This window comes from Engystomops pustulosus, chromosome 8 (assembly GCF_040894005.1).
Source record: "Engystomops pustulosus chromosome 8, aEngPut4.maternal, whole genome shotgun sequence".
NCBI classification, from domain to species: domain Eukaryota; kingdom Metazoa; phylum Chordata; class Amphibia; order Anura; family Leptodactylidae; genus Engystomops; species Engystomops pustulosus.
The window spans coordinates 103,658,337-103,684,503 of NC_092418.1; the positions used below are offsets into that span (position 1 = coordinate 103,658,337).

General features: G+C 52.4%; 1 protein-coding gene, 1 long non-coding RNA gene and 1 other non-coding gene across 3 annotated transcripts in view; 2 read left to right on the plus strand and 1 right to left on the minus strand.

Moving 5' to 3' along the window:
* The window catches only part of CLASP1 (cytoplasmic linker associated protein 1), a 93,742-nt gene that overhangs the window by 52,160 nt on the left and 15,415 nt on the right, over positions 1–26,167 (minus strand). Inside the window, exons 3-8 of the mRNA XM_072122058.1 lie at positions 19,484–19,562; positions 19,036–19,139; positions 18,667–18,758; positions 18,501–18,576; positions 16,608–16,705; positions 10,738–10,805 (exon numbers count right to left, since the gene is read on the minus strand). Of these exons, the coding sequence (XP_071978159.1) occupies positions 10,738–10,805; positions 16,608–16,705; positions 18,501–18,576; positions 18,667–18,758; positions 19,036–19,139; positions 19,484–19,562 (517 nt within the window). The remainder of the gene's footprint in view (positions 1–10,737; positions 10,806–16,607; positions 16,706–18,500; positions 18,577–18,666; positions 18,759–19,035; positions 19,140–19,483; positions 19,563–26,167) is intronic.
* Positions 19,930–20,054, plus strand: LOC140076351 (U4atac minor spliceosomal RNA). The gene has a single exon (XR_011849573.1). It is a non-coding gene; the product is annotated as a U4atac minor spliceosomal RNA (small nuclear RNA).
* LOC140075773 (uncharacterized) overlaps positions 21,394–26,167 on the plus strand; it is a 41,981-nt gene continuing 37,207 nt past the window's right edge. Inside the window, exon 1 of the long non-coding RNA XR_011849463.1 lies at positions 21,394–21,661. This is a non-coding gene — a long non-coding RNA (uncharacterized lncRNA). The remainder of the gene's footprint in view (positions 21,662–26,167) is intronic.

Consider the following 26,167-nt stretch of genomic DNA (forward strand, 5'->3'; position numbering starts at 1 on the left):
CTATACAGATACTACAGGGGGGGCTCTCACTATACAGATACTACAGGGGGGCTCTCACTATACAGATACTACAGGGGGGCTCTCACTATACAGATACTACAGGGGGGGCTCTCACTATACAGATACTACAGGGGGGGCTCTCACTATACAGATACTACAGGGGGGGCTCTCACTATACAGATACTACAGGGGGGGCTCTCACTATACAGATACTACAGGGGGGGCTCTCACTATACAGATACTACAGGGGGGGCTCTCACTATACAGATACTACAGGGGGGGCTCTCACTATACAGATACTACAGGGGGGGCTCTCACTATACAGATACTACAGGGGGGCTCTCACTATACAGATACTACAGGGGGGGCTCTCACTATACAGATACTACAGGGGGGGCTCTCACTATACAGATACTACAGGGGGGGCTCTCACTATACAGATACTACAGGGGGGGCTCTCACTATACAGATACTACAGGGGGGGCTCTCACTATACAGATACTACAGGGGGGGCTCTCACTATACAGATACTACAGGGGGGGCTCTCACTATACAGATACTACAGGGGGGGCTCTCACTATACAGATACTACAGGGGGGGCTCTCACTATACAGATACTACAGGGGGGGCTCTCACTATACAGATACTACAGGGGGGGCTCTCACTATACAGATACTACAGGGGGGGGCTCTCACTATACAGATACTACAGGGGGGGGCTCTCACTATACAGATACTACAGGGGGGGGCTCTCACTATACAGATACTACAGGGGGGGGCTCTCACTATACAGATACTACAGGGGGGGGCTCTCACTATACAGATACTACAGGGGGGGGCTCTCACTATACAGATACTACAGGGGGGGGCTCTCACTATACAGATACTACAGGGGGGGGCTCTCACTATACAGATACTACAGGGGGGGCTCTCACTATACAGATACTACAGGGGGGGGCTCTCACTATACAGATACTACAGGGGGGGGCTCTCACTATACAGATACTACAGGGGGGGGCTCTCACTATACAGATACTACAGGGGGGGGCTCTCACTATACAGATACTACAGGGGGGGGCTCTCACTATACAGATACTACAGGGGGGGGCTCTCACTATACAGATACTACAGGGGGGGGCTCTCACTATACAGATACTACAGGGGGGGGCTCTCACTATACAGATACTACAGGGGGGGGCTCTCACTATACAGATACTACAGGGGGGGGCTCTCACTATACAGATACTACAGGGGGGGCTCTCACTATACAGATACTACAGGGGGGGGCTCTCACTATACAGATACTACAGGGGGGGGCTCTCACTATACAGATACTACAGGGGGGGGCTCTCACTATACAGATACTACAGGGGGGGGCTCTCACTATACAGATACTACAGGGGGGGGCTCTCACTATACAGATACTACAGGGGGGGGCTCTCACTATACAGATACTACAGGGGGGGGCTCTCACTATACAGATACTACAGGGGGGGGCTCTCACTATACAGATACTACAGGGGGGGGCTCTCACTATACAGATACTACAGGGGGGGGCTCTCACTATACAGATACTACAGGGGGGGCTCTCACTATACAGATACTACAGGGGGGGGCTCTCACTATACAGATACTACAGGGGGGGGCTCTCACTATACAGATACTACAGGGGGGGGCTCTCACTATACAGATACTACAGGGGGGGGCTCTCACTATACAGATACTACAGGGGGGGGCTCTCACTATACAGATACTACAGGGGGGGGCTCTCACTATACAGATACTACAGGGGGGGGCTCTCACTATACAGATACTACAGGGGGGGGCTCTCACTATACAGATACTACAGGGGGGGGCTCTCACTATACAGATACTACAGGGGGGGGCTCTCACTATACAGATACTACAGGGGGGGGCTCTCACTATACAGATACTACAGGGGGGGCTCTCACTATACAGATACTACAGGGGGGGGCTCTCACTATACAGATACTACAGGGGGGGCTCTCACTATACAGATACTACAGGGGGGGGCTCTCACTATACAGATACTACAGGGGGGGGCTCTCACTATACAGATACTACAGGGGGGGGCTCTCACTATACAGATACTACAGGGGGGGGCTCTCACTATACAGATACTACAGGGGGGGGCTCTCACTATACAGATACTACAGGGGGGGCTCTCACTATACAGATACTACAGGGGGGGCTCTCACTATACAGATACTACAGGGGGGGCTCTCACTATACAGATACTACAGGGGGGGCTCTCACTATACAGATACTACAGGGGGGGCTCTCACTATACAGATACTACAGGGGGGCTCTCACTATACAGATACTACAGGGGGGCTCTCACTATACAGATACTACAGGGGGGGCTCTCACTATACAGATACTACAGGGGGGCTCTCACTATACAGATACTACAGGGGGGCTCTCACTATACAGATACTACAGGGGGGCTCTCACTATACAGATACTACAGGGGGGCTCTCACTATACAGATACTACAGGGGGGCTCTCACTATACAGATACTACAGGGGGGCTCTCACTATACAGATACTACAGGGGGGCTCTCACTATACAGATACTACAGGGGGGCTCTCACTATACAGATACTACAGGGGGGCTCTCACTATACAGATACTACGGGGGGGCTCTCACTATACAGATACTACGGGGGGGCTCTCACTATACAGATACTACGGGGGGGCTCTCACTATACAGATACTACGGGGGGGCTCTCACTATACAGATACTACGGGGGGGCTCTCACTATACAGATACTACGGGGGGGCTCTCACTATACAGATACTACGGGGGGGCTCTCACTATACAGATACTACGGGGGGGCTCTCACTATACAGATACTACGGGGGGGCTCTCACTATACAGATACTACGGGGGGGCTCTCACTATACAGATACTACGGGGGGGCTCTCACTATACAGATACTACGGGGGGGCTCTCACTATACAGATACTACGGGGGGGCTCTCACTATACAGATACTACGGGGGGGCTCTCACTATACAGATACTACGGGGGGGCTCTCACTATACAGATACTACGGGGGGGCTCTCACTATACAGATACTACGGGGGGGCTCTCACTATACAGATACTACGGGGGGGCTCTCACTATACAGATACTACGGGGGGGCTCTCACTATACAGATACTACGGGGGGGCTCTCACTATACAGATACTACGGGGGGGCTCTCACTATACAGATACTACGGGGGGGCTCTCACTATACAGATACTACGGGGGGGCTCTCACTATACAGATACTACGGGGGGGCTCTCACTATACAGATACTACGGGGGGGCTCTCACTATACAGATACTACGGGGGGGCTCTCACTATACAGATACTACGGGGGGGCTCTCACTATACAGATACTACGGGGGGGCTCTCACTATACAGATACTACGGGGGGGCTCTCACTATACAGATACTACGGGGGGGCTCTCACTATACAGATACTACGGGGGGGCTCTCACTATACAGATACTACGGGGGGGCTCTCACTATACAGATACTACAGATTCCTGCCCTTTGGAGATACAATGAGACGCCACCACCGCTGTCTGCAGAAGGGAAACAAGTCTAATCCGTGGCCCAGGGTTGTCTGAGCACGTAACACTCCATCTCCCGCACCTCCCCTCGCAACAGCAGAGCCTAGCAACAGCAGCACACAGGAGCGCGCCTCCAGCCCCTCCACAGCAGAGGCTCTGTTCCTGTGTACCAGCCTGATGATAGGGAGGTTCTGTATACCCCACAGCCCTGTGTCACTTCACAACAGCAGCAGCTCTGCTCCTGTGTACCAGCCTGATGATAGGGAGGTTCTGTATACCCCACAGCCCTATGTCCCTCCACAGCAGTAGCTCTGCTCCTGTGTACCAGCCTGATGATAGGGAGGTGCTGTATACCCCTGCCCTGTGCCCCTCCACAGCAGAGGCTCTGCTCCTGCGTACTAGCCTGATGATAGGGAGGTGCTGTATACCCCACGGCCCCGTGTCCCTCTACAGCAGCGACTCTGCTCCTGTGTACCAGCTTGATGATAGGAAGGTGCTGTAAACCCCACAGCCCTGGATCCCTCCACAGCAGAGGCTCTGCTCCTGTGTACCAGCTAGATGATAGGGAGTTTTTGTATAACCCTGCCCTGTGTCTCTCCACAGCAGAGGCTCTGCTCCTGTGTACCAGTATGATGATAGGGAGGTGCTGTACACCCCACAGCCCGGTGTCCCTCCAAAGCAGCTGCTCTGCTCCTATGTACCAGCCTGATGATAGGGAGGTGCTGTATAGCCCTGCCCTGTGCCCCTCCACAGCAGAGGCTCTGCTCCAGTGTACCAGCCTGATGAAAGGGAGGTGCTGTATACCCCACGGCCCCGTGTCCCTCCACAGCAGAAGCTCCGCTCCTGTGTACCAGCCTGATGATAGGGAGGTGCTGTATAGCCCTGCCCTGTGCCCCTCCACAGCAGAGGCTCTGCTCCAGTGTACCAGCCTGATGATAGGGAGGTGCTGTATAGCCCTGCCCTGTGCCCCTCCACAGCAGAGGCTCTGCTCCAGTGTACCAGCCTGATGAAAGGGAGGTGCTGTATACCCCACGGCCCCGTGTCCCTCTACAGCAGCTGCTCTGCTCCTATGTACCAGCCTGATGATAGGGAGGTGCTGTATACCCCACGGCCCCGTGTCCCTCTACAGCAGCTGCTCTGCTCCTATGTACCAGCCTGATGATAAGAAGGTGCTGTATACCCCACAGCCCTGTGTCCCTCCACAGCAGAGGCTCTGCTCCAGTGTACCAGCCTGATGAAAGGGAGGTGCTGTATACCCCACGGCCCCGTGTCCCTCTACAGCAGCTGCTCTGCTCCTATGTACCAGCCTGATGATAGGGAGGTGCTGTATACCCCACGGCCCCGTGTCCCTCTACAGCAGCTGCTCTGCTCCTATGTACCAGCCTGATGATAGGAAGGTGCTGTATACCCCACAGCCCTGTGCCCCTCCACAGCAGAGGCTCTGCTGCTGTGTACCAGCCTGATGATAGGGAGGTGCTGTATACCCCACGGCCCCGTGTCCCTCTACAGCAGCTGCTCTGCTCCTATGTACCAGCCTGATGATAGGGAGGTGCTGTATACCCCACAGCCCTGGATCCCTCCACAGCAGAGGCTCTGCTCCCGTGTACCAGCTAGATGATAGGGAGTTTTTGTATAACCCTGCCCTGTGCCCCTCCACAGCAGAGGCTCTGTTCCTGTGTACCAGCCTGATGATAGGGAGGTGCTGTATACCCCACAGCCCTGTGCCCCTCCACAGCAGAGGCTCTGCTTCTGTGTACCAGCCTGGTGATAGGGAGGTGCTTTATACCCCACAGCCCTGTGCCTCTCCACAGCAGAGGCTCTGCTTCTGTGTACCAGCCTGATGATAGGAAGGTGCTGTATACCCCACAGCCCGGTGTCCCTCTACAGCAGCGGCTCTGCTCCTGTGTACCAGCTTGATGATAGGAAGGTGCTGTATACCCCACAGCCCTGTGCCCCTCCACAGCAGAGGCTCTGATCCTGTGTACCAGCCTGATGATAGGGAGGTGCTGTATACCCCTGCCCTGTGTCCCTCCACAGCAAAAGCTCTGCTCCTATGTACCAGCCTGATGAAAGGGAGGTGCTGTATACCCCACAGCCCTGTGCCCCTCCACAGCAGAGGCTCTGCTCCTATGTACCAGCCTGATGATAGGGAGGTGCTGTATACCACACAGCCCCGTGTCCCTCTACTGCAGCTGCTCTGCTCCTATGTACCAGCCTGATGATAGGGAGGTGCTGTATACCCCACGGCCCCGTGTCCCTCTACTGCAGCTGCTCTGCTATGTACCAGCCTGATGATAGGGGCTGTATACCCCACAGCTCGGTGTCCCTCCACAGCAGCTGCTCTGCTCCTGTGTACCAGCCTGATGATAGGGAGGTGCTGTATACCCCTGCCCTGTGCCCCTCCACAGCAGCTGCTCTGCTCCTATGTAGCAGCCTGATGATAGGGAGGTGCTGTATACCCCTGCCCTGTGCCCCTCCACAGCAGCAGCTCTGCTCCTGTGTACCAGCCTGATGATAAAGGGGTGCTGTATACGCCTGCCCCGTGTCCCTCCACAGCAGAAGCTCTGCTCTTGTGTACCAGCCTGATGATAGGGAGGTGCTGTATATCCCACAGCCCTGGGTCCCTCCACAGCAGAGGCTCTGCTCCTATGTACCAGCCTGATGATAGGGATATTCTGTATAACCCTGCCCTGTGTCCCTCCACCGCAGAGGCTCTGCTCCTGTGTACCAGTATTATGATAGGGAGGTGCTGTATACCCCTGCCCTGTGTCCCTCCACAGCAGAGGCTCTGCTCCTATGTACCAGCCTGATGATACGGAGGTTTTGTATACTCCTGCCCCGTGTCCCTCCACAGCAGCAGCTCTGCTCCTGTGTACCAGTATGATGATAGGGAGGTGCTGTATAGCCCACGGCCCTGTGTCCCTCCACAGCAGAGGCTCTGCTCCTGTGTACCAGCCTGATAATAGGAAGGTGCTGTATACCCCACAGCCCTGGGTCCCTCCACAGCAGAGGCTCTGCTCCTGTGTACCAGCCTGATAATAGGAGCTGTATACCCCACAGCCCGGTGTCCCTCCACAGCAGCGGCTCTGATCCTGTGTACCAGCCTGATGATAGGGAGGTGCTGTATACCCCTGCCCTGTGCCCCTCCACAGCAGAGACTCTGCTCCAGTGTACCAGCCTGATGATAGGGAGGTGCTGTATACCCCACGGCCCCGTGTCCCTCCGCAGCAGAGGCTCTGCTCCTGTGTACCAGCCTGATGATAGGGAGGTGCTGTATACCCCACAGCCCTGGGTCCCTCCACAGCAGAGGCTCTGCTCCTGTGTACCAGCCTGATGATAGGGGGGTGCTGTATACCCCACAGCCCTGTGCCCCTCCACAGCAGAGGCTCTGCTCCTATGTACCAGCCTGATGATAGGGCTGTGGGGTATACAGCACCTCCCTGTGTCCCTCCACAGCAGCAGCTCTGCTCCTATGTACCAGGTCTGCGCATGCGCACAATAAAATATGGCGCGAGCCGCTCCCCGACAGAATGAGATAAATGCCGATACATCCCGCCACATTCCTAAAGAGATCGGAGCACCCGAATCCTCTCTCCGTTATAGGTAAGCCCAATAAATACCCCCTACAGCTGGCCATCTTTTTAAAAAATGCTGTATATTCAATGTTTTGTTTTAATTTATCTAATCCTATCAATTTGACTCTAATTCATTCTTATACTGACCAGGAAACTGCCTCAGCCCATTATGACCTGTGTTCCCTCTCCCCCCTGTCTCTATTTGCACTATATTTATAGGAAAGATAGGACATTATACAATTATAGTAGAAACTATCACTAATACGGCTGAGAGCCTATATATCCTCTTCATATAAATTTATGTACATTTATTTATTTATACTTCTTTCATATGTTTATATATATACATATATTTATTTTTAGGTATTTAAAAACTGTTTTTTATATACAACAGTTTGATCTATGTGGATATTCTATATTTTATTGTACATAGATCCATTATTGTACTTCCCATATGTTTATGAACTATACAACTGGAAAACATCAACTAAATGAATTGTTCTTGTCTACATTTGACCTCCCTTCCTTATATGTTTCTGCGTACCATCACCTTTCTCAGTCTCTGTTCACTTGATAAAGGGGCTTTCTTAACCCCGAAACGCGTTGTGTTTTTAGACTTCTATTAAATTCTATTTGCTAATCCTACTCTGAGTGCGCCACCTTACTGGATCACAATTTCAATACTACCGAGTCCCTCCACAGCAGAGGCTCTGCTCCTGTGTACCAGTATGATGATAGGGAGGTGCTGTATACCCCACGGCCACGTGTCCCTCTACAGCAGCGGCTCTGCTCATGTGTACCAGCCTGATGATAGGGAGGTGCTGTATACCCCTGCCCTGTGTCCCTCCACAGCAGAGGCTCTGATCCTATGTACCAGCCTGATGATAGGGAGGTGCTGTATACCGCACAGCCCTGTGTCCCCCCACAGCAGAGACTCTGCTCCTGTGTACCATCCTGATGATAGGGGGTGCTGTATAACCCTGCCCCGTGTCCCTCCACAGCAGCAGCTCTGCTCCTATGTACCAGCCTGATGATAGGGAGGTGCTGTATACCCCTGCCCTGTGCCCCTCCACAGCAGAGGCTCTGATCCTATGTACCAGCCTGATGATAGGGAGGTGCTGTATACCCCACGGCCCCGTGTCCCTCTACAGCAGCTGCTCTGCTCCTATGTACCAGCCTGATGATAGGGAGGTGCTGTATACCGCACAGCCCTGTGTCCCTCCACAGCAGAGACTCTGCTCCTGTGTACCATCCTGATGATAGGGAGGTGCTGTATAACCCTGCCCCGTGTCCCTCCACAGCAGCGGCTCTGCTCCTATGTACCAGCCTGATGATAGGGAGGTGCTGTATACCCCACAGCCCTGGGTCTCTCCACAGCAGAAGCTCTGCTCCTGTGTACCAGCCTGATGATAGGGAGGTGCTGTATACCCCTGCCCTGTGTCCCTCCACAGCAGAGGCTCTGCTTTTATGCATCAGCCTCCACCTCTATCTGCCTATATACAGTACAGACACTTATAACAAAACATAACATTTTAATCATCTAGAATCTTTACTAAATATTTTCCATTTCAAAGAACAGAAAACAATAACCTGTCCAGCGAGAGCGCGTATTCCAAACATCAAGGTCCAGAATCAGCAGGTCCGAAGAGGAAACCTCTGATTAATCCACGGAGAAGCAATATCCAAGTCCAGTCTGATGAACACAGACTTATTAAAGGGGAGAAAACGACCACAGCAGCCACACAGAATCCATGGGGATCCAGCCGCAGCCCCCGCATATCACCTCTCTGCCACTGACACACTGGAGGCGCTCTCTACCCCGGTCACTGGTGAGAGAGGGCCCAGTGTCACACTGTGGAAACCCAAATAATACAGTACTCTGGGGGTGTATGGATTGTGTGTACTGGCAGCAACCCGAGGGTTAACGGGAGGGTTTGTGGACCACGACCTCGCTGATCATTAATCTTTAAAAGAGAAAGTAAATGATCCCCGATGGCGATGTCACTGACACTGCAGAGAAGAAGAATGGCGGGACAACTTGTCCAGCCGTGATGACCTCCTCCCCCCATGCATCCCCCCAGTGCTGCCCGCACCACATACATCCCCCCAGTGCTGCCCGCACCACATACATTCCCCCCAGTGCTGCCCGCACCACATACACCCCCCCCCCAGTGCTGCCCGCACCACATACATCCCCCCCAGTGCTGCCCGCACCACATACATCCCCCCCAGTGCTGCCCGCACCACATACATCCCCCCCAGTGCTGCCCGCACCACATACATCCCCCCCAGTGCTGCCCGCACCACATACATCCCCCCCAGTGCTGCCCGCACCACATACATCCCCCCCAGTGCTGCCCGCACCACATACATCCCCCCAGTGCTGCCCGCACCACATACATCCCCCCAGTGCTGCCCGCACCACATACATCCCCCCCCAGTGCTGCCCGCACCACATACATCCCCCCCAGTGCTGCCCGCACCACATACATCCCCCCCAGTGCTGCCCGCACCACATACATCCCCCCCAGTGCTGCCCGCACCACATACATCCCCCCCAGTGCTGCCCGCACCACGTACATTCCCCCCAGTGCTGCCCGCACCACGTACATCCCCCCCAGTGCTGCCCGCACCACGTACATCCCCCCCAGTGCTGCCCGCACCACGTACATCCCCCCCAGTGCTGCCCGCACCACGTACATCCCCCCCAGTGCTGCCCGCACCACATACACCCCGTCCCAGTGCTGCCCGCACCACGTACACCCCGTCCCAGTGCTGCCTGCCCCTCGGCCACCCCTCATCGCTGCCTGTTTTGGAAGGAGACACTGAAATGATCGCTCCACAGGAATGCAAATACTTACATTAAAAGCAGGAATTAGTTTCACAAGATAATCCCTTTCCTTGCCCAAGAGGCTTATAGTCTTGGTGACAGAAAGAGCCATATGGCTACAGAGAACCAAGAAAACACTTGCCATATAGTAACAATACAACAAGCTGCACCAGATAAAATCATAAAACAAAGGTCCAGAACCACCTCTACAGGAAATGGGGGGCACATCGTAAACAAACATTCACTTAAATCCTGGCTGCAGAGGTCCAGGCAGGAGAGTGGGCCGAGAAGACCCTGCAGCTCCGACCAATATTAGGCGCTAAAGCTATATACTAACAGGAAGAAAATCATAAATAGATGGAGATGATACAGCAGGAGGAGGGGCAGCGAATCCATAAGAGCTGCTCATAGATGTCCCATGACTTATGTCACACAACCCTCAGGACTGCAGCTCTGGAGTAGTGAATGCAGACAGTGAGACATCTGATCCAGTGCCCTTGTTTTGTGTTACATCAGAGCAATGCAGTGCCAGCCGCCACCATCCTGCCCCTGGCACAGCAGCCGGGCATTGTGCACCTGCCTACAGCTACCCCAGGTCTGCATAATGACATCAGGTAATTACAGGTCCACACAACAAGCATGTGCCTGGAGGAAGGAGTCCTGCGCGTCTAAGGGAGAGACTCAAACCTCCAACTAAGAAACATCACAAATTACAACCCCGGCTCAGCGTCAGATCATGGTACTCACCCAGTGATGACTGGATCATGGTCCCCGATTTCTGGACTTCGTCAAATTTGGTGAAAATCACATTCAGTCTGTAAATACAAAGAGAGGCATGAGACCGGGAGCAGGGGACGCAGCGATGACATGAATGCAGCCTCACAGCAGCGCAGCTCCCTCTAGCAACGCTCCATCCAAGCTCCGAGCACTCGCAAGATCTGGCCTGGATTTGGGAAGCGGCTGCAGGAACATGTGATATACAGAAGCAACGACACAGCTTCACATCACCACATCACCGCGCTCCCGACACATTCAGGAGAACCCATCAGAAGCCAAAACATGCTGATGATATATAGGACGGAAGAGGCTGAAGGCCACAAAGTGCGGGGAACCAGCAGATACAAGTCACATCAAGAATACTGCACCCAGCACCATTACCAGTACATACATATATGAGGGGAGGAAGGACAGAGCTACAGAGACAGATCGTATGCGACACAGAAAATACTGCACCAGCATCATTACCAATACCACCACATACATATACGAGGAGAGGAAGGACAGAGCTACAGAGACAGATCGTATGCAACACCGAGAATACTCCACACCCTGCACCATTACCAATACCACCACATACATATATGAGGAGAGGAAGGACAGAGCTACAGAGACAGATCGTATGCAACACGAGAATACTGCACCCAGCACCATTACATACATATATGAGGAGAGGAAGGACAGAGCTACAGAGACAAATCGTATGCGGCACAGAAAATACTGCACCAGCACCATTACCAATACCACCACATACATATATGAGGAGAGGAAGAACAGAGCTACAGAGACAGATCTTATGCAACACAGAGAATACTGCACCCAGCACCATTACTGATACCAAAACATACATATATGAGGAGAGGAAGGACAGAGCTACAGAGACAAATCGTATGCGGCACAGAAAATACTGCACCAGCACCATTACCAATACCACCACATACATATATGAGGGGAGGAAGGACAGAGCTACAGAGACAGATCGTATGCAACACGAGAATACTGCACCCAGCACCATTACATACATATATGAGGAGAGGAAGGACAGAGCTACAGAGACAAATCGTATGCGGCACAGAAAATACTGCACCAGCACCATTACCAATACCACCACATACATATATGAGGAGAGGAAGAACAGAGCTACAGAGACAGATCTTATGCAACACAGAGAATACTGCACCCAGCACCATTACTGATACCAAAACATACATATATGAGGAGAGGAAGGACAGAGCTACAGAGACAAATCGTATGCGGCACAGAAAATACTGCACCAGCACCATTACCAATACCACCACATACATATATGAGGGGAGGAAGGACAGAGCTACAGAGACAGATCGTATGCAACACAGAGAATACTGCACCAGCACCATTACCAAAACCAGTACATACATATATGAGGGGAGGAAGGACAGAGCTACAGAGACAGATCGTATGCAACACAGAGAATACTGCACCCTGCACCATTACTGATACCAAAACATACATATACGAGGAGAGGAAGGACAGAGCTACAGAGACAGATCATATGCGGCACAGAAAATACTGCACCAGCACCATTACCAATACCACCACATACATGTGTGAGGAGAGAAAGAACAGAGCTACAGAGACAGATGGTATGCAACACTGAGAATACAGCACCCTGCACCATTACTGATACCGACACATACACATATGAGGGGAGGAAGGACAGAGCTACAGAGACAAATCGTATGCGGCACAGAAAATACTGCACCAGCACCATTACCAATACCACCACATACATATATGAGGGGAGGAAGGACAGAGCTACAGAGACAGATGGTATGCAACACCGAGAATACTGCACCAGCACCATTACTAATACCACCACATACATATATGAGGGGAGGAAGGACAGAGCTACAGAGACAGATGGTATGCAACACCGAGAATACTGCACCAGCACCATTACTAATACCACCACATACATATATGAGGAGAGGAAGGACAGAGCTACAGAGACAGATGGTATGCAACACTGAGAATACTGCACCAGCACCATTACTAATACCACCACATACATATATGAGGGGAGGAAGGACAGAGCTACAGAGACAGATGGTATGCAACACCGAGAATACTGCACCAGCACCATTACCAATACCACCACATACATATATGAGGAGAGGAAGGACAGAGCTACAGAGACAGATCGTATGGGAAACAGAGCCTCCTTCAGAATAAATTATTACTAATAAACACATACATCTATGAGGAGAGGACGGTATGGGCGGAAAGTTTCCTTAATTCTGCTTTTAGTCCAAGTTCTGCAGCTCAACAAACTCTGTGCCCCTATGACAACACTACCTGTAAGATGTTTGGTGAAAAAGACGTATAGTAACACTAATTTGTCTTCCTAGAAACTTATTTACAGTAACTGAACTGTGGAACCTAAAAACACAATTGTAGTGTCATAGTAAAATAAGATTTTTTAATGACTTCAATAATGTGAGAGGAATGTCTTGTGTATCATAATGGTCTTCTGTTCTTGCGGGAAGGATTCTGTGTTGATTAGCAGGAGGGTTTGTTCCGGGTTTATTTTGATATCTTTTTGGTTCTCTCTTTCATTATAGTATTTGTTGCCATCCGTAGGGCTAGAACTTTTAAAGAGGCCGAATTTATGGGTGACAGGTCCTCTTTAAGCATTTCCATAAGACATGTAGTCGGCTTCTTACATTTCAACATTCTTGCCAACATATGGGTGATATATTTGGGTGGATAAGGTGAAGTAGATGTGTTTCTAAGATGGCCTCTATGTGTGAGGTGCAGCGCAGTCTGTTATGTCGCTTGTAACGCTGATTTCCATTTTGGGCATTTCATTTGAAGGTCTTCCTCCCATTTTGAGACATTTTGTGCCTTTGTGAACCTCGTCCTCTTTCCTATACTGTTAGAGAAGAAAGAGTCCTATTTTCCATGATTGTTGCTTATCTAGGAATTCCACTAAATCGGTTTAAATTTTTGGTGTTGTTTGGTTTAGGGCAGGGGGTCAGGAACCTTTTTGGCTGAGCCACATATTTTAAAATATAATTCTCTTTATACAGCATAAAGCCAGCCAGCCCCCCCAAGTATACAGCCAGCGCCCAACCCCCAGTATATAGCCAGCACCCCCCCCCCCTGGTATATAGCCAGCGTTGCGCACGCCCCCCCCCCAGTATATAGCCAGCCAGCCCCCCCAGTATATAGCCAGCCAGCCCCCCCCAGTATATAGCCAGCCAGCCCCCCCCAGTATATAGCCAGCCAGCCCCCCCCAGTATATAGCCAGCCAGCCCCCCCCCAGTATATAGCCAGCCAGCCCCCCCCCAGTATAAAGCCAGCCAGCCCCCCCCCCAGTATAAAGCCAGCCAGCCCCCCCCCCAGTATAAAGCCAGCCAGCCCCCCCCCAGTATATAGCCAGCCAGCCCCCCCCCAGTATATAGCCAGCCAGCCCCCCCCAGTATATAGCCAGCCAGCCCCCCCCCAGGATATAGTCAGCCAGCCCCCCCCAGTATATAGTCAGCCAGCGTCGCGCCCGTAATTATAGACAGCCAGCCCCCCCAATATATAGCCAGCCCCTCCAGTATATAGTCAGCCAGCCTCCCGCCCGTAATTATAAACAGCCAGCCCCCCTTCCAGTATATAGCCAGACAGCCCCCCCCAGTATATAGCCAGACAGCCCCCCCAGTATATAGCCAGACAGCCCCCCCAGTATATAGCCAGACAGCCCCCCCCAGTATATAGCCAGACAGCCCCCCCCAGTATATAGCCAGACAGCCCCCACCCAGTATATAGCCAGACAGCTCCCACCCAGTATATAGCCAGACAGCCCCCACCCAGTATATAGCCAGCCAGCCCCCCCCAGTATATAGCCAGCCAGCCCCCCCCAGTATATAGCCAGCCAGCCCCCCCCCAGTATATAGCCAGCCAGCCCCCCCCAGTATATAGCCAGCCCGCCCCCCACCCAGTATATAGCCAGCCAGCCCCCCCACCCAGTATATAGCCAGCCAGCCCCCCCACCCAGTATATAGCCAGCCAGCCCCCCCACCCAGTATATAGCCAGCCAGCCCCCCCACCCAGTATATAGGGAGCCAGCCCCCCCACCCAGTATATAGGGAGCCAGCCCCCCCACCCAGTATATGGCCAGCCAGCCCCCCCACCCAGTATATAGCCAGCCAGCCCCCCCTCGTATATAGCCAGCCAGCCCCCCCCCAGTATATAGCCAGCCAGCCCCCCCCCCCAGTATATAGCCAGCCAGCCCCCCCCCCCCCAGTATATAGCCAGCCAGCCCCCCCCCCAGTATATAGCCAGCCAGCCCCCCCCCAGTATATAGCCAGCCAGCCCCCCCCCCAGTATATAGCCAGCCAGCCCCCCCCCCCCCAGTATATAGCCAGCCCCCTGCCAGGCCTTGGTGTCTATTTGTCCGTTTCAAGATGTCGCTTATTACTTCTATTCCTTTTGTCTCCCCAAGTACTCAACTAACTGGAGACTATGGACAAAAGATACACGTTCTGGACAGGCAGCACTCATAGCTCACCACCTAATTACATTACCTACCCAAATTCTTGGGGTTTTATTGTGACCCCAACAACATTTTGATTCTAAATAATGTAGGAAAGTGATGTTTCTCTTGTATAGTACTCTGTGTGTTACACTTGAGATGTCACTTCTCATGTCCTCAGTCAGCATGCATACAGCAAATAAAGACTAGCCTGATAAAAGAACAGATACACGGCAAAATACCAGGCAATCACCAAAGAAAACCAAGTCATAAAGTGTTCATGTATTTTACTGTACACAATGTTATGTCATTTTTGGTAAAAATTCAATAAAAAAGAAATTTAAGCAGTTAAAGTTACAGTAAAACATTTGATTTTAACAACAGATTCCCAACTAACTTTAACACTACACATCTCCAGAAGGGGCAATTCTACTATATCGGAGGACACCAGGGTTGTGTTGTGTTCAGGAGATATGACCATGTTACATGCGCTCCCCTCCAGTCTGTCAGCTGATGTCAGACACTTATAAAGAAAAGTACATACCCTCTGCACCCAGACCCCTCCGTGTTGTAGCTTCAAAGCCTATAACAGCGTCTCACCTCCCCCTCCCACTACCTGCTGTAATGTCACACAGTGGGAGGGGGAAGCGCTCATGTGTAACAGCCTGTGAAGCTGCTGCACGGAGGGGCTCTGGGAACCTCCCCAGTTGCCTTGTTGGGTAATAAGCATAATTTTCAAAGTTGATTTTAGAAGGAAGGAGACCATGGAGCTCAGCTGCTGTAAGGCTGTGAATTTCTCCACTGTGGGACTAATAAAGGATTCACTTATCATAAAACAAACCTGAGAAGATTCCCACAGTCACGGTGCCTGGATCTAAGACTAATGTCCCTGGTTTATCAAGATGGATATTGAAGTTAGATTTTCTTTAACAACAAGCAGGAAGTGTTGTCATAGGAGAAGATTTTACCACCGTAAAATAAAGTAAACAACAAAAAATCTGTTTGGGTTGAGGTGTTTTAGCCATTTCCTGGGAATATCTGGACCTGAGCACTAGTTGTGGGTGCAGGAGGGAGAAGCTGAAGGAGTGCGGCAGTCCTGTCCATGATGACTACACACATCATGTAACCAGGAGTGTACAGGACCCTACAGCTCAGCAGCACAGGACCCCGAGCATCACTCTCTCTATGGCTGGTACAAGGCTCGTGTCCGGCTTCTCCTCACCAAATGTTCTAGAATGAAATATTACTGTGGATATGACGAGTCATGTAGATGATTCCCAGCCATCCTGATCCATACAGACAAGCCACCTACAACACACAGGGTCAGGTCTCTACTTACCGAGACTGGGGGAGCCCTTTCTTGCTGAGGTCAGCGCGCACGCGTTCTCCAACATGTCGGTAGATTTCAACCAGGCAATTTATTGCTGCATCTCGGACCTGCAGAGAGAACCAGAACAGGCGACCATTACAGAACAGAACCGAGCACAAAGGCTGACAGACTGGCAGTGCCAGTGACCCTGAGCAGACAGAGCACACAATGTAACAACACCCCAGACACGATACAGAGAAGCCAAAGCCTGCACAGAGGAGGAGGCAGCACACAAAGCCCCGAGTTATATCACCAGAACAAGATACATCATACAGAGAATACACAAGAGAGGAGCCAGGACCAAGGCCGGAGCAAGGACCCACAGCCTCCACATACAGGCCCGCACGTGCCGGGGAGGTCCCACCCAATAATATCATGTCTTCAGGGTTACAAGTTCCATTTAATGGGGGCTGTCATCAGGTGTGACCACACAGACTGCAGCCAGTGTTATGCATTGTCCCTGGAGAGATCAGACATCACACTGCTGTGCTCTGTACACGCACAGAAAACTATACCAGTACACACCAGATAATCAGAATATGTGCTATACTGCTACACACCAAGAAAGGGTGCTAGATTATCAGATTATGTGCTAAACCGCTATACACCACCTGAGGGCGCCAGGTTATCAGATTATGTGCTAAACCGCTATACACCACCTGAGGGCGCCAGGTTATCAGATTATGTGCTATACACCAAAAGAAGGAGCTAAATCAGTGGTTCTCAACCTGTGGGTCGCGACCCCGGCGGGGGTCGAACGACCAAAAGACAGGGGTCGCCTAAAGCCATCGGAGCCACGATTTTATTGCATTTTTGGCACAAATACAATATTCTTGTACATGATTTGGGGTCACCGCAACATGAGAAACTGTATTGCGGGGTCACAGCATTAGAAAGGTTGAGAACTACTACGCTAGATTATCAGATTATGTGCTATAGCGCTATACACCACTTGAGGGCGCTAGATTATGGGTGAAGAATTGCTGGGATAAAATCACTGACTGTTTACTGTACCGGTAAATGTACGGGAGATTGTTGTACATGGAATTCGAGGGAATTTCTTGATGGAATTCAGAGGGTTACGCTGATGTATGTGATGACAGGATTAAGGGATATCAATACATGTTCAATTTTAGTTCATGGAAAAGATATGACATCCCATGAAAATTAGACCTAGCGCCTCTTGTATAGGACACGGTTTTATTTTCAGGGAAACACGGCACCGATAGTGGACAGCAGATTGCCAGCTAACATGCTACACCACGACACACCACAAGAGAGCGCTAGTGACCGAGGTTCATGCAGTTGCCATGATTCCTATAGATCCAACACACTCCATGGCCCTGTACAAGGACACAGATCCTCTCCCACAGCGCTGTCTGTGAGGCAGCTTAAAGGAAACCTACCACTCTCCATCAGTGCTTCTAAGCAGCAAATACCGTGCACCAGCTCAGGATATCTTCGTTATGTTCTTAAACCATTGTAAAGCGTTTAAACACTTTAGTAATCTTTATATACGAAGCAGCTTCAGTGCACGGTGGAACACGCTCGGCGCACCATGCACATGACCACTTCCTATTCAGGCGCACGCGCGGTCGTGCGCATGGTGCGCCAAAGCTGCTTCGTATATAAAGATTACTAAAGTGTTTAAACGCTTTACAATGGTTTAAGAACATAACGAAGATATCCTGAGCTGGTGCACGGTATTTGCTGCTTAGAAACACTGATGGAGAGTGGTAGGTTTCCTTTAAGGCTGTGTTCACACAGAGGATTTCGAAGCCAAGACAGGGATTCAAGACGGCAGGAGCAGGGTGCTGGGTGCTGCGGTCGCACCAGCAGGGGATGATGGGAGAGCGCCCTCACCTGGCTGTTGGGGTCTCCGAGCAGGTTACATATGTGAGGTACAATCTTGCTCAGTGTCAGGCTGTTTGCTCCATATCTGTGGAAGGAGAAGAAGAAGAATGACCTCGCTGCAGGTAAGTAGTGGGGGAAGAGGTCGGGGGGGGGGGGGGGGGGGTCAGAAACTCACGTGTTCAAAGTAGCAATAAGGCAGAGACAGACGCCCTCCCGGGTGCGGAAATTCTTGTGTTTAAAGCCTCCAAGCATCCGGTCCCAGACATACTAGAGAGAGGGAGAGGAAGGGTTAACAGCGCTGCTATGTGTGCAGTACAAGCGGGTATATATGTGTATACATGGTACATACACTGTATACAGGAACCCCCAATCCACCCAGTGTGTGCTCACCCCTCCCCTCTCCATAAGAAACAGCGGTGCACGGCTGTATACACAGCGAAATCTAGAGCATGATCTTTTCCCCGTGCCAGTTATATTACCACACAGCACCGCGCCACCGCCTATGTGCATCCATGTTATAGACACCACTAAGGGGGACACTTACCTGCGGACTGGACGACTGCTCCATTATCTTTACAAGCAGCATCTGATCTTGTTCCCGGACTGAATCTTTCGCATCCCCCAGGCGGTCCATGAGACTCGGCAGAACTAAAAGAGACAGAAGCATCAGCAAGTGGGATGCTGGCGCCCTGCAGACGGCAACCGGGAAGTCATGTCACAGCGCCCATGTCACAGCGCCAAAGTCACAGCGCCAATGCCACAGCGCCAATGCCACAGCGCCATTGCCACAGCGCCATTGCCACAGCGCCATTGCCACAGCGCCAATGCCACAGCGCCATTGCCACAGCGCCATTGCCACAGCGCCATTGCCACAGCGCCATTGCCACAGCGCCATTGCCACAGCGCCATTGCCACAGCGCCATTGCCACAGCGCCATTGCCACAGCGCCAATGCCACAGCGCAGGTACAAGAGTCCATATGCCCAGTATTACCTGTTCCGACCTGCGCCTTGAAGCGATCCTGCAGCCGTGTGACCAGCGCTGACAACATGTCCATCCCCAGGAGCGCAACCTGAAGTAGAAAATAGTGAATAGATAAGTAAAATATAAAATTAATTTGATTAAAAATTATATAATTTGTGCTAAAAAGAAAAAACATATAGACTCATGTCAAGGTCTCATTGCATTCACGTGTAAATATGCGATTCCGCTAACATGCAAATTATATGTTGCAATGCATTATGGGTAAAGGACATTTCCTGTAAATAAAGGGGAATTTCAAGGCGTTTTTAAAGGGGAAAAATAATTTTACTGTGAAAACTGGACTGAGCCACTGACTGCGACCTCCAGGCAACCCTGGACACAGGAGGGTGAAAAGTCTCCATAAGGCAAGAGAGACGTCCGCTTCACCCAGCAGATTCCAGACACAGCAGATGCTAACCATCCTAGTCTGGGGGTGAGCGGCTGCCCAATGATCGCATAGAGAGGACAGTCCTGCTGACACCAGTGACAACACTCAGCGCCACTAGTGTGCAAGCACTAGCACGGTGCAATTTTTGGAAACTCCCTTTAACCTTAGTAAATGAAAGAAAATACAGAAAATACTGTAAGTACTCCACTAGGTGGCAACAGAGCATCTGCAACTCAATCGTCACTCTGCAGAAACACCAGCGAGAATCTGGGCATGACACAGCAAGGACTGACTACTCTACAGCAGTGATGGCGAACCTTTTACAGACCAAGTGCCCAAGCTACAACTAAAATCCACTTATTTACCGTGAAGTGCCAACATGGCATTTTAAGCAGTAACTTATTGCTACCTGTTCTTCCTCAATTTTCAACCCCCTGAGGCCACCAATACAGTTGAAAGAAGGGCAAATGCAGACTCTCATTGTAGCTTCTCTCTGGGATCTCTCTGTAGAAGGAGAATGGTGAGTCCAGCAGGAGGACCTCCAAAGACATTGCAGTTTTGTCAAAAGCCTCTCACTTTTCCCACAGTTACAAACAGTGAATGAAATGTCGCTTTAAAACAGTATCTCTTAAGTTGCCTGGGACTGCAGGATTTGGTTCTACATGGTGAAATCTATCCTGAAGTGATGGTCCGAGTGACCACAGAAATGGCTCCGAGTGCCACCCCTGGCACCCGTGCCATAGGTTCGCCACCACTGCTCTACAGTCACCAGTAGGGACCATCAACTGCCAACACTCCTGCACAGACACCAGTAGGGATCACCAACTGCCACCACTCCTGCAGACACCAGTAGGGATCACCAACTGCCACCACTCCTGCAGACACCAGTAGGGATCACCAACTGCCAACACTCCTGCCGACACCAGTAGGGATCACCAACTGCCAACACTCCTGCCGACACCAGTAGGGATCACCAACTGCCACCACTCCTGCCGACACCAGTAGGGATCACCAACTGCCACCACTCCTGCACAGACACCAGTAGGGATCACCAACTGCCACCACTCCTGCAGACACCAGTAGGGATCACCAACTGCCACCACTCCTGCTGACACCAGTAGGGATCACCAACTGCCAACACTCCTGCCTACACCAGTAGGGATCACCAACTGCCAACACTCCTGCCTACACCAGTAGGGATCACCAACTGCCACCACTCCTGCCGACACCAGTAGGGATCACCAACTGCCACCACTCCTGCCGACACCAATAGGGATCTCCAACTGCCGCCACTCCTGCAGACACCAGTAGGGATCACCAACTGCCGCCACTCCTGCAGACACCAGTAGGGATCACCAACTGCCGCCACTCCTGCACAGAAACCAGTAGGGACCACCAACTGCCACCACTCCTGCACAGACACCAGTGGGGACCACCAACTGTCACCACTCCTGCACAGACACCAGTGGGGACCACCAACTGTCACCACTCCTGCACAGACACCAGTGGGGACCACCAACTGCCACCACTCCTGCACAGACACCAGTGGGGACCACCAACTGCCACCACTCCTGCACAGACACCAGTGGGGACCACCAACTGCCACCACTCCTGCACAGACACCAGTAGGGATCACTGGCTGCAATCACTCTGCAGTCACCGGTAGGGATCACCGACCTCCACCGCTCCTGTACAGTCACTACAAGGGATCACCGACTACCAAAGCCGTGACAGAGATCACCGGTCCTGCAAAGTCACTGGTAGGGATCATCCACCTCCTCCACTCCCTGCACAGACACCAGTAGGGATCACCAGCTACCACCAGTAGGGATCACTCCTGCACCACACTCTTGTGGTAGATTTATTAATGTGTTGGCCTTTGGAGCACATGAATCCGTGTGTCTGTTGCTGGATAATGAATCTGATGCAGTATAAGGCTGGAGATTGGCACTTTGCACCTCTTATTAGTTTGCTCCACCACTTCTGAATTTTCTGGCACGGGGGCCAATTACAGCCAAGGCCACACCCCTTTACACGAGTCCAAAAATGTTCTAAACCCCTCAATAAATGTAAAGCAAATAAGGAGCAAATAACCGCAGTATTCAGGGTTACACAGATTGCTCATCTCATTTATCACCCCCAAAATCATGGAACCCGCACCCCAATCTACTACAGAAAGGTCCGATACACAGGGTGACACAGAGGTGATCCTGGAGCTGGAGGACCCCCAGCCATCCTATAGAGTTAAGGTTTTCTTATTAGGGATGAAGGGCCGGTCACAGCCAGCGTCACCTGGCGGGGAAGGACGGGGATATATAACGCACGGTTGGTTACCAGGATAATTATTGACGGAGAGTTAACGGGTTATCATCCATTTACTGCAGGTTTTCTACCAAGTATAAATGGGGGATGGGACAGGACACACACAGAGTCAGGCCCCCTCCATTGTCCTCATGTGCTGCCCCCTACAGAGAGGGCAGAAGATCTAATGACACAAATGTGAGGTGTAATACAGGAGGAGCAGTGAATGACATACAGTACACTGAGCCCAGGACTTGTACATCAATGATGATGTGGATAAACCTCCACCGAATACCAGGGCTTGGAGCAGTAATGGCGAACCTTTTAAAGTCCCCAACTACAACCAGAACCCACTAATTTATCCCAAAGTGCCAGCATGGTTATTTAATCAGTCATTTATTGCTTTCTGTTCTGTCATAGCTTTCAATCGTACCAGCATCCTGAGGACACCAATACAATAGAAAGAACATAGACAAATTCAGGGTCCCCTGAACAGGAAGAATTGTCAGGCCTGGATGACAGGCCTGGATGACAGGCCTGGATGGCTCAGGGTGAAAGGTGCTGCAGAGAAGGGGGGCTCAGGGTCAAAGGTGCTGCAGAGAAGGGGGGCTCAGGGTCAAAGGTGGTGCAGAGAAGGGGGCTCAGGGTGAAAGGTGGTGCAGAGAAGGGGGCTCAGGGTGAAAGGTGGTGCAGGGAAGCGGGCTCAGGGTGAAAGGTGCTGCAGAGAAGGGGGGCTCAGGGTCAAAAGGTGCTGCAGGGAAGCGGGCTCAGGGTCAAAGGTGGTGCAGAGAAGGGGGCTCAGGGTGAAAGGTGGTGCAGAGAAGGGGGCTCAGGGTGAAAGGTGGTGCAGAGAAGGGGGCTCAGGGTGAAAGGTGGTGCAGAGAAGGGGGCTCAGGGTGAAAGGTGGTGCAGAGAAGGGGGCTCAGGGTGAAAGGTGGTGCAGAGAAGGGGGCAAGATCTATGTACATAGAAGTGAAAGTGAGAAAACAAAGCTTCCTCCACCAGTGCAGATGATAAAATATTCATGCCAGGCACAGCGATCATGTGTCAGCAGCACAATCAGGAGAAAGTTACTAAAATTAAAAGGTGTGTGGCACAGGCGGAGGCTGGGGGGCCGCTGCAGGTTCCCCTCACTACCTCTCATGGAGCAGGTGGGTTTCGGAGCTGAGACACTACACATGAGCCGTCTCCTCCAGTGAGACTGAAATAGACGAGAGGAAAGTCACCTCTGCGGATGCAGTCGGGGCTTGTCCTCCACAGCTGAGCCATCACTCACCACGCACGGGGTTAATGATTACACCGTCAGCTGAGCCGCCATAACACATCATAACGAGCATTGTGTATACCAGGTACTACTACTCTAATTATACAGGGAATACAGCGTCACCTACCCGGGGACAGGGACACAAGACACACAGTCAGAAACCACAGACAAAACACAAAAATGTCATGTAACCACTCCCAGGACCACCCATCGCACCGTACAGGGGTGTAAGGGCCACCCATCGCACCGTACAGGGGTGTAAGGGCCACCCATCGCACCGTACAGGGGTGTAAGGGCCACCCATCGCACCGTACAGGGGTGTAAGGGCCACCCATCGCACCGTACAGGGGTGTAAGGGCCACCCATCGCACCGTACAGGGGTGTAAGGGCCACCCATCGCACCGTACAGGGGTGTAAGGGCCACCCATCGCACCGTACAGGGGTGTAAGGGCCACCCATCGCACCGTACAGGGGTGTAAGGGCCACCCATCGCACCGTACAGGGGTGTAAGGGCCACCCATCGCACCGTACAGGGGTGTAAGGGCCACCCATCGCACCGTACAGGGGTGTAAGGGCCACCCATCGCACCGTACAGGGGTGTAAGGGCCACCCATCGCACCGTACAGGGGTGTAAGGGCCACCCATCGCACCGTACAGGGGTGTAAGGGCCACCCATCGCACCGTACAGGGGTGTAAGGGCCACCCATCGCACCGTACAGGGGTGTAAGGGCCACCCATCGCACCGTACAGGGGTGTAAGGGCCACCCATCGCACCGTACAGGGGTGTAAGGGCCACCCATCGCACCGTACAGGGGTGTAAGGGCCACCCATCGCACCGTACAGGGGTGTAAGGGCCACCCATCGCACCGTACAGGGGTGTAAGGGCCACCCATCGCACCGTACAGGGGTGTAAGGGCCACCCATCGCACCGTACAGGGGTGTAAGGGCCACCCATCGCACCGTACAGGGGTGTAAGGGCCACCCATCGCACCGTACAGGGGTGTAAGGGCCACCCATCGCACCGTACAGGGGTGTAAGGGCCACCCATCGCACCGTACAGGGGTGTAAGGGCCACCCATCGCACCGTTTACAATAGATATATCCCTGTCCTGGACAAGGCTACCAGACATGAATGAGTCAAGACAGTGGATCTCGGGGTCCATACATCTCTGATCACACTGTTACACCACAAGCGCTGCAGCATTTTGGGGATCGGCCAGGAGCTGACACTGACGCCATTGTGGCTGCTCCAGTTCTAGAACAATGCGGCATTGAGGAGCGGGGGAGGACGGGAAGGTGATGACGCCCATAAGGTGCAGATTGTGGAGACTCCTCAGACACCTCTACACCAGTGCTCAGACGAGGGCAGACACAAGGCCAGCGCAGCATACAGGCAATGCCGAAACATCTACAGGAACGCAACGTGGCCACTATGGAATGCACGGCGCCGCACAGAAACAAAGTACAAGAACGCGACCAGCACCAGCAATATAGACACCTCTGCTTACTGTCAGTGAAATGGAGCACGCTTTGTCTTCATCTTGCAGATGATATGACCAAGGATACAAGTGTACAAGAACAGGACCCGGACAAGCCACAAGCCTGCGTCAGGGCTTCTCCGGAGCCGCACTCTGTATACAGCACATCACACCAGGGCTCCTCCGGAGCTGCACTCTGTATACAGCACATTACACCAGGGCTTCTCCGGAGCCGCACTCTGTATACAGCACATCACACCAGGGCTCCTCCAGAGCCGCACTCTGTATACAGCACATTACACCAGTGCTCCTCCGGAGCCGCACTCTGTATACAGCACATTACACCCGGGCTCCTCCGGCGCTGCACTCTGTATACAGCACATTACACCCGGGCTCCTCCGGCGCTGCACTCTGTATACAGCACATTACACCCGGGCTCCTCCAGAGGCCGCACTCTGTATACAGTACATTACACCCGGGCTCCTCCGGAGGCCGCACTCTGTATACAGCACATTACACCAGGGCTCCTCCGGAGCCGCACTCTGTATACAGCACATTACACCCGGCTCCTCCGGAGCCGCACTCTGTATACAGCACATTACACCAGGGCTCCTCCGGAGGCCGCACTCTGTATACAGCACATTACACCAGGGCTCCTCCGGAGCTGCACTCTGTATACAGCACATTACACCAGGGCTCCTCCGGAGCCGCACTCTGTATACAGCACATTACACCCGGGCTCCTCCGGAGGCCGCACTCTGTATACAGCACATTACACCAGGGCTCCTCCGGAGCTGCACTCTGTATACAGCACATTACACCCGGGCTCCTCCGGAGGCCGCACTCTGTATACAGCACATTACACCAGGGCTCCTCCGGAGCTGCACTCTGTATACAGCACATTACACCAGGGCTCCTCCAGAGGCCGCACTCTGTATACAGTACATTACACCCGGGCTCCTCCGGAGGCCGCACTCTGTATACAGCACATTACACCCGGGCTCCTCCGGAGCTGCACTCTGTATACAGCACATTACACCAGGGCTCCTCCGGAGCCGCACTCTGTATACAGCACATTACACCCGGGCTCCTCCGGAGGCCGCACTCTGTATACAGCACATTACACCAGGGCTCCTCCGGAGCTGCACTCTGTATACAGCACATTACACCAGGGCTCCTCCAGAGGCCGCACTCTGTATACAGCACATTACACCCGGGCTCCT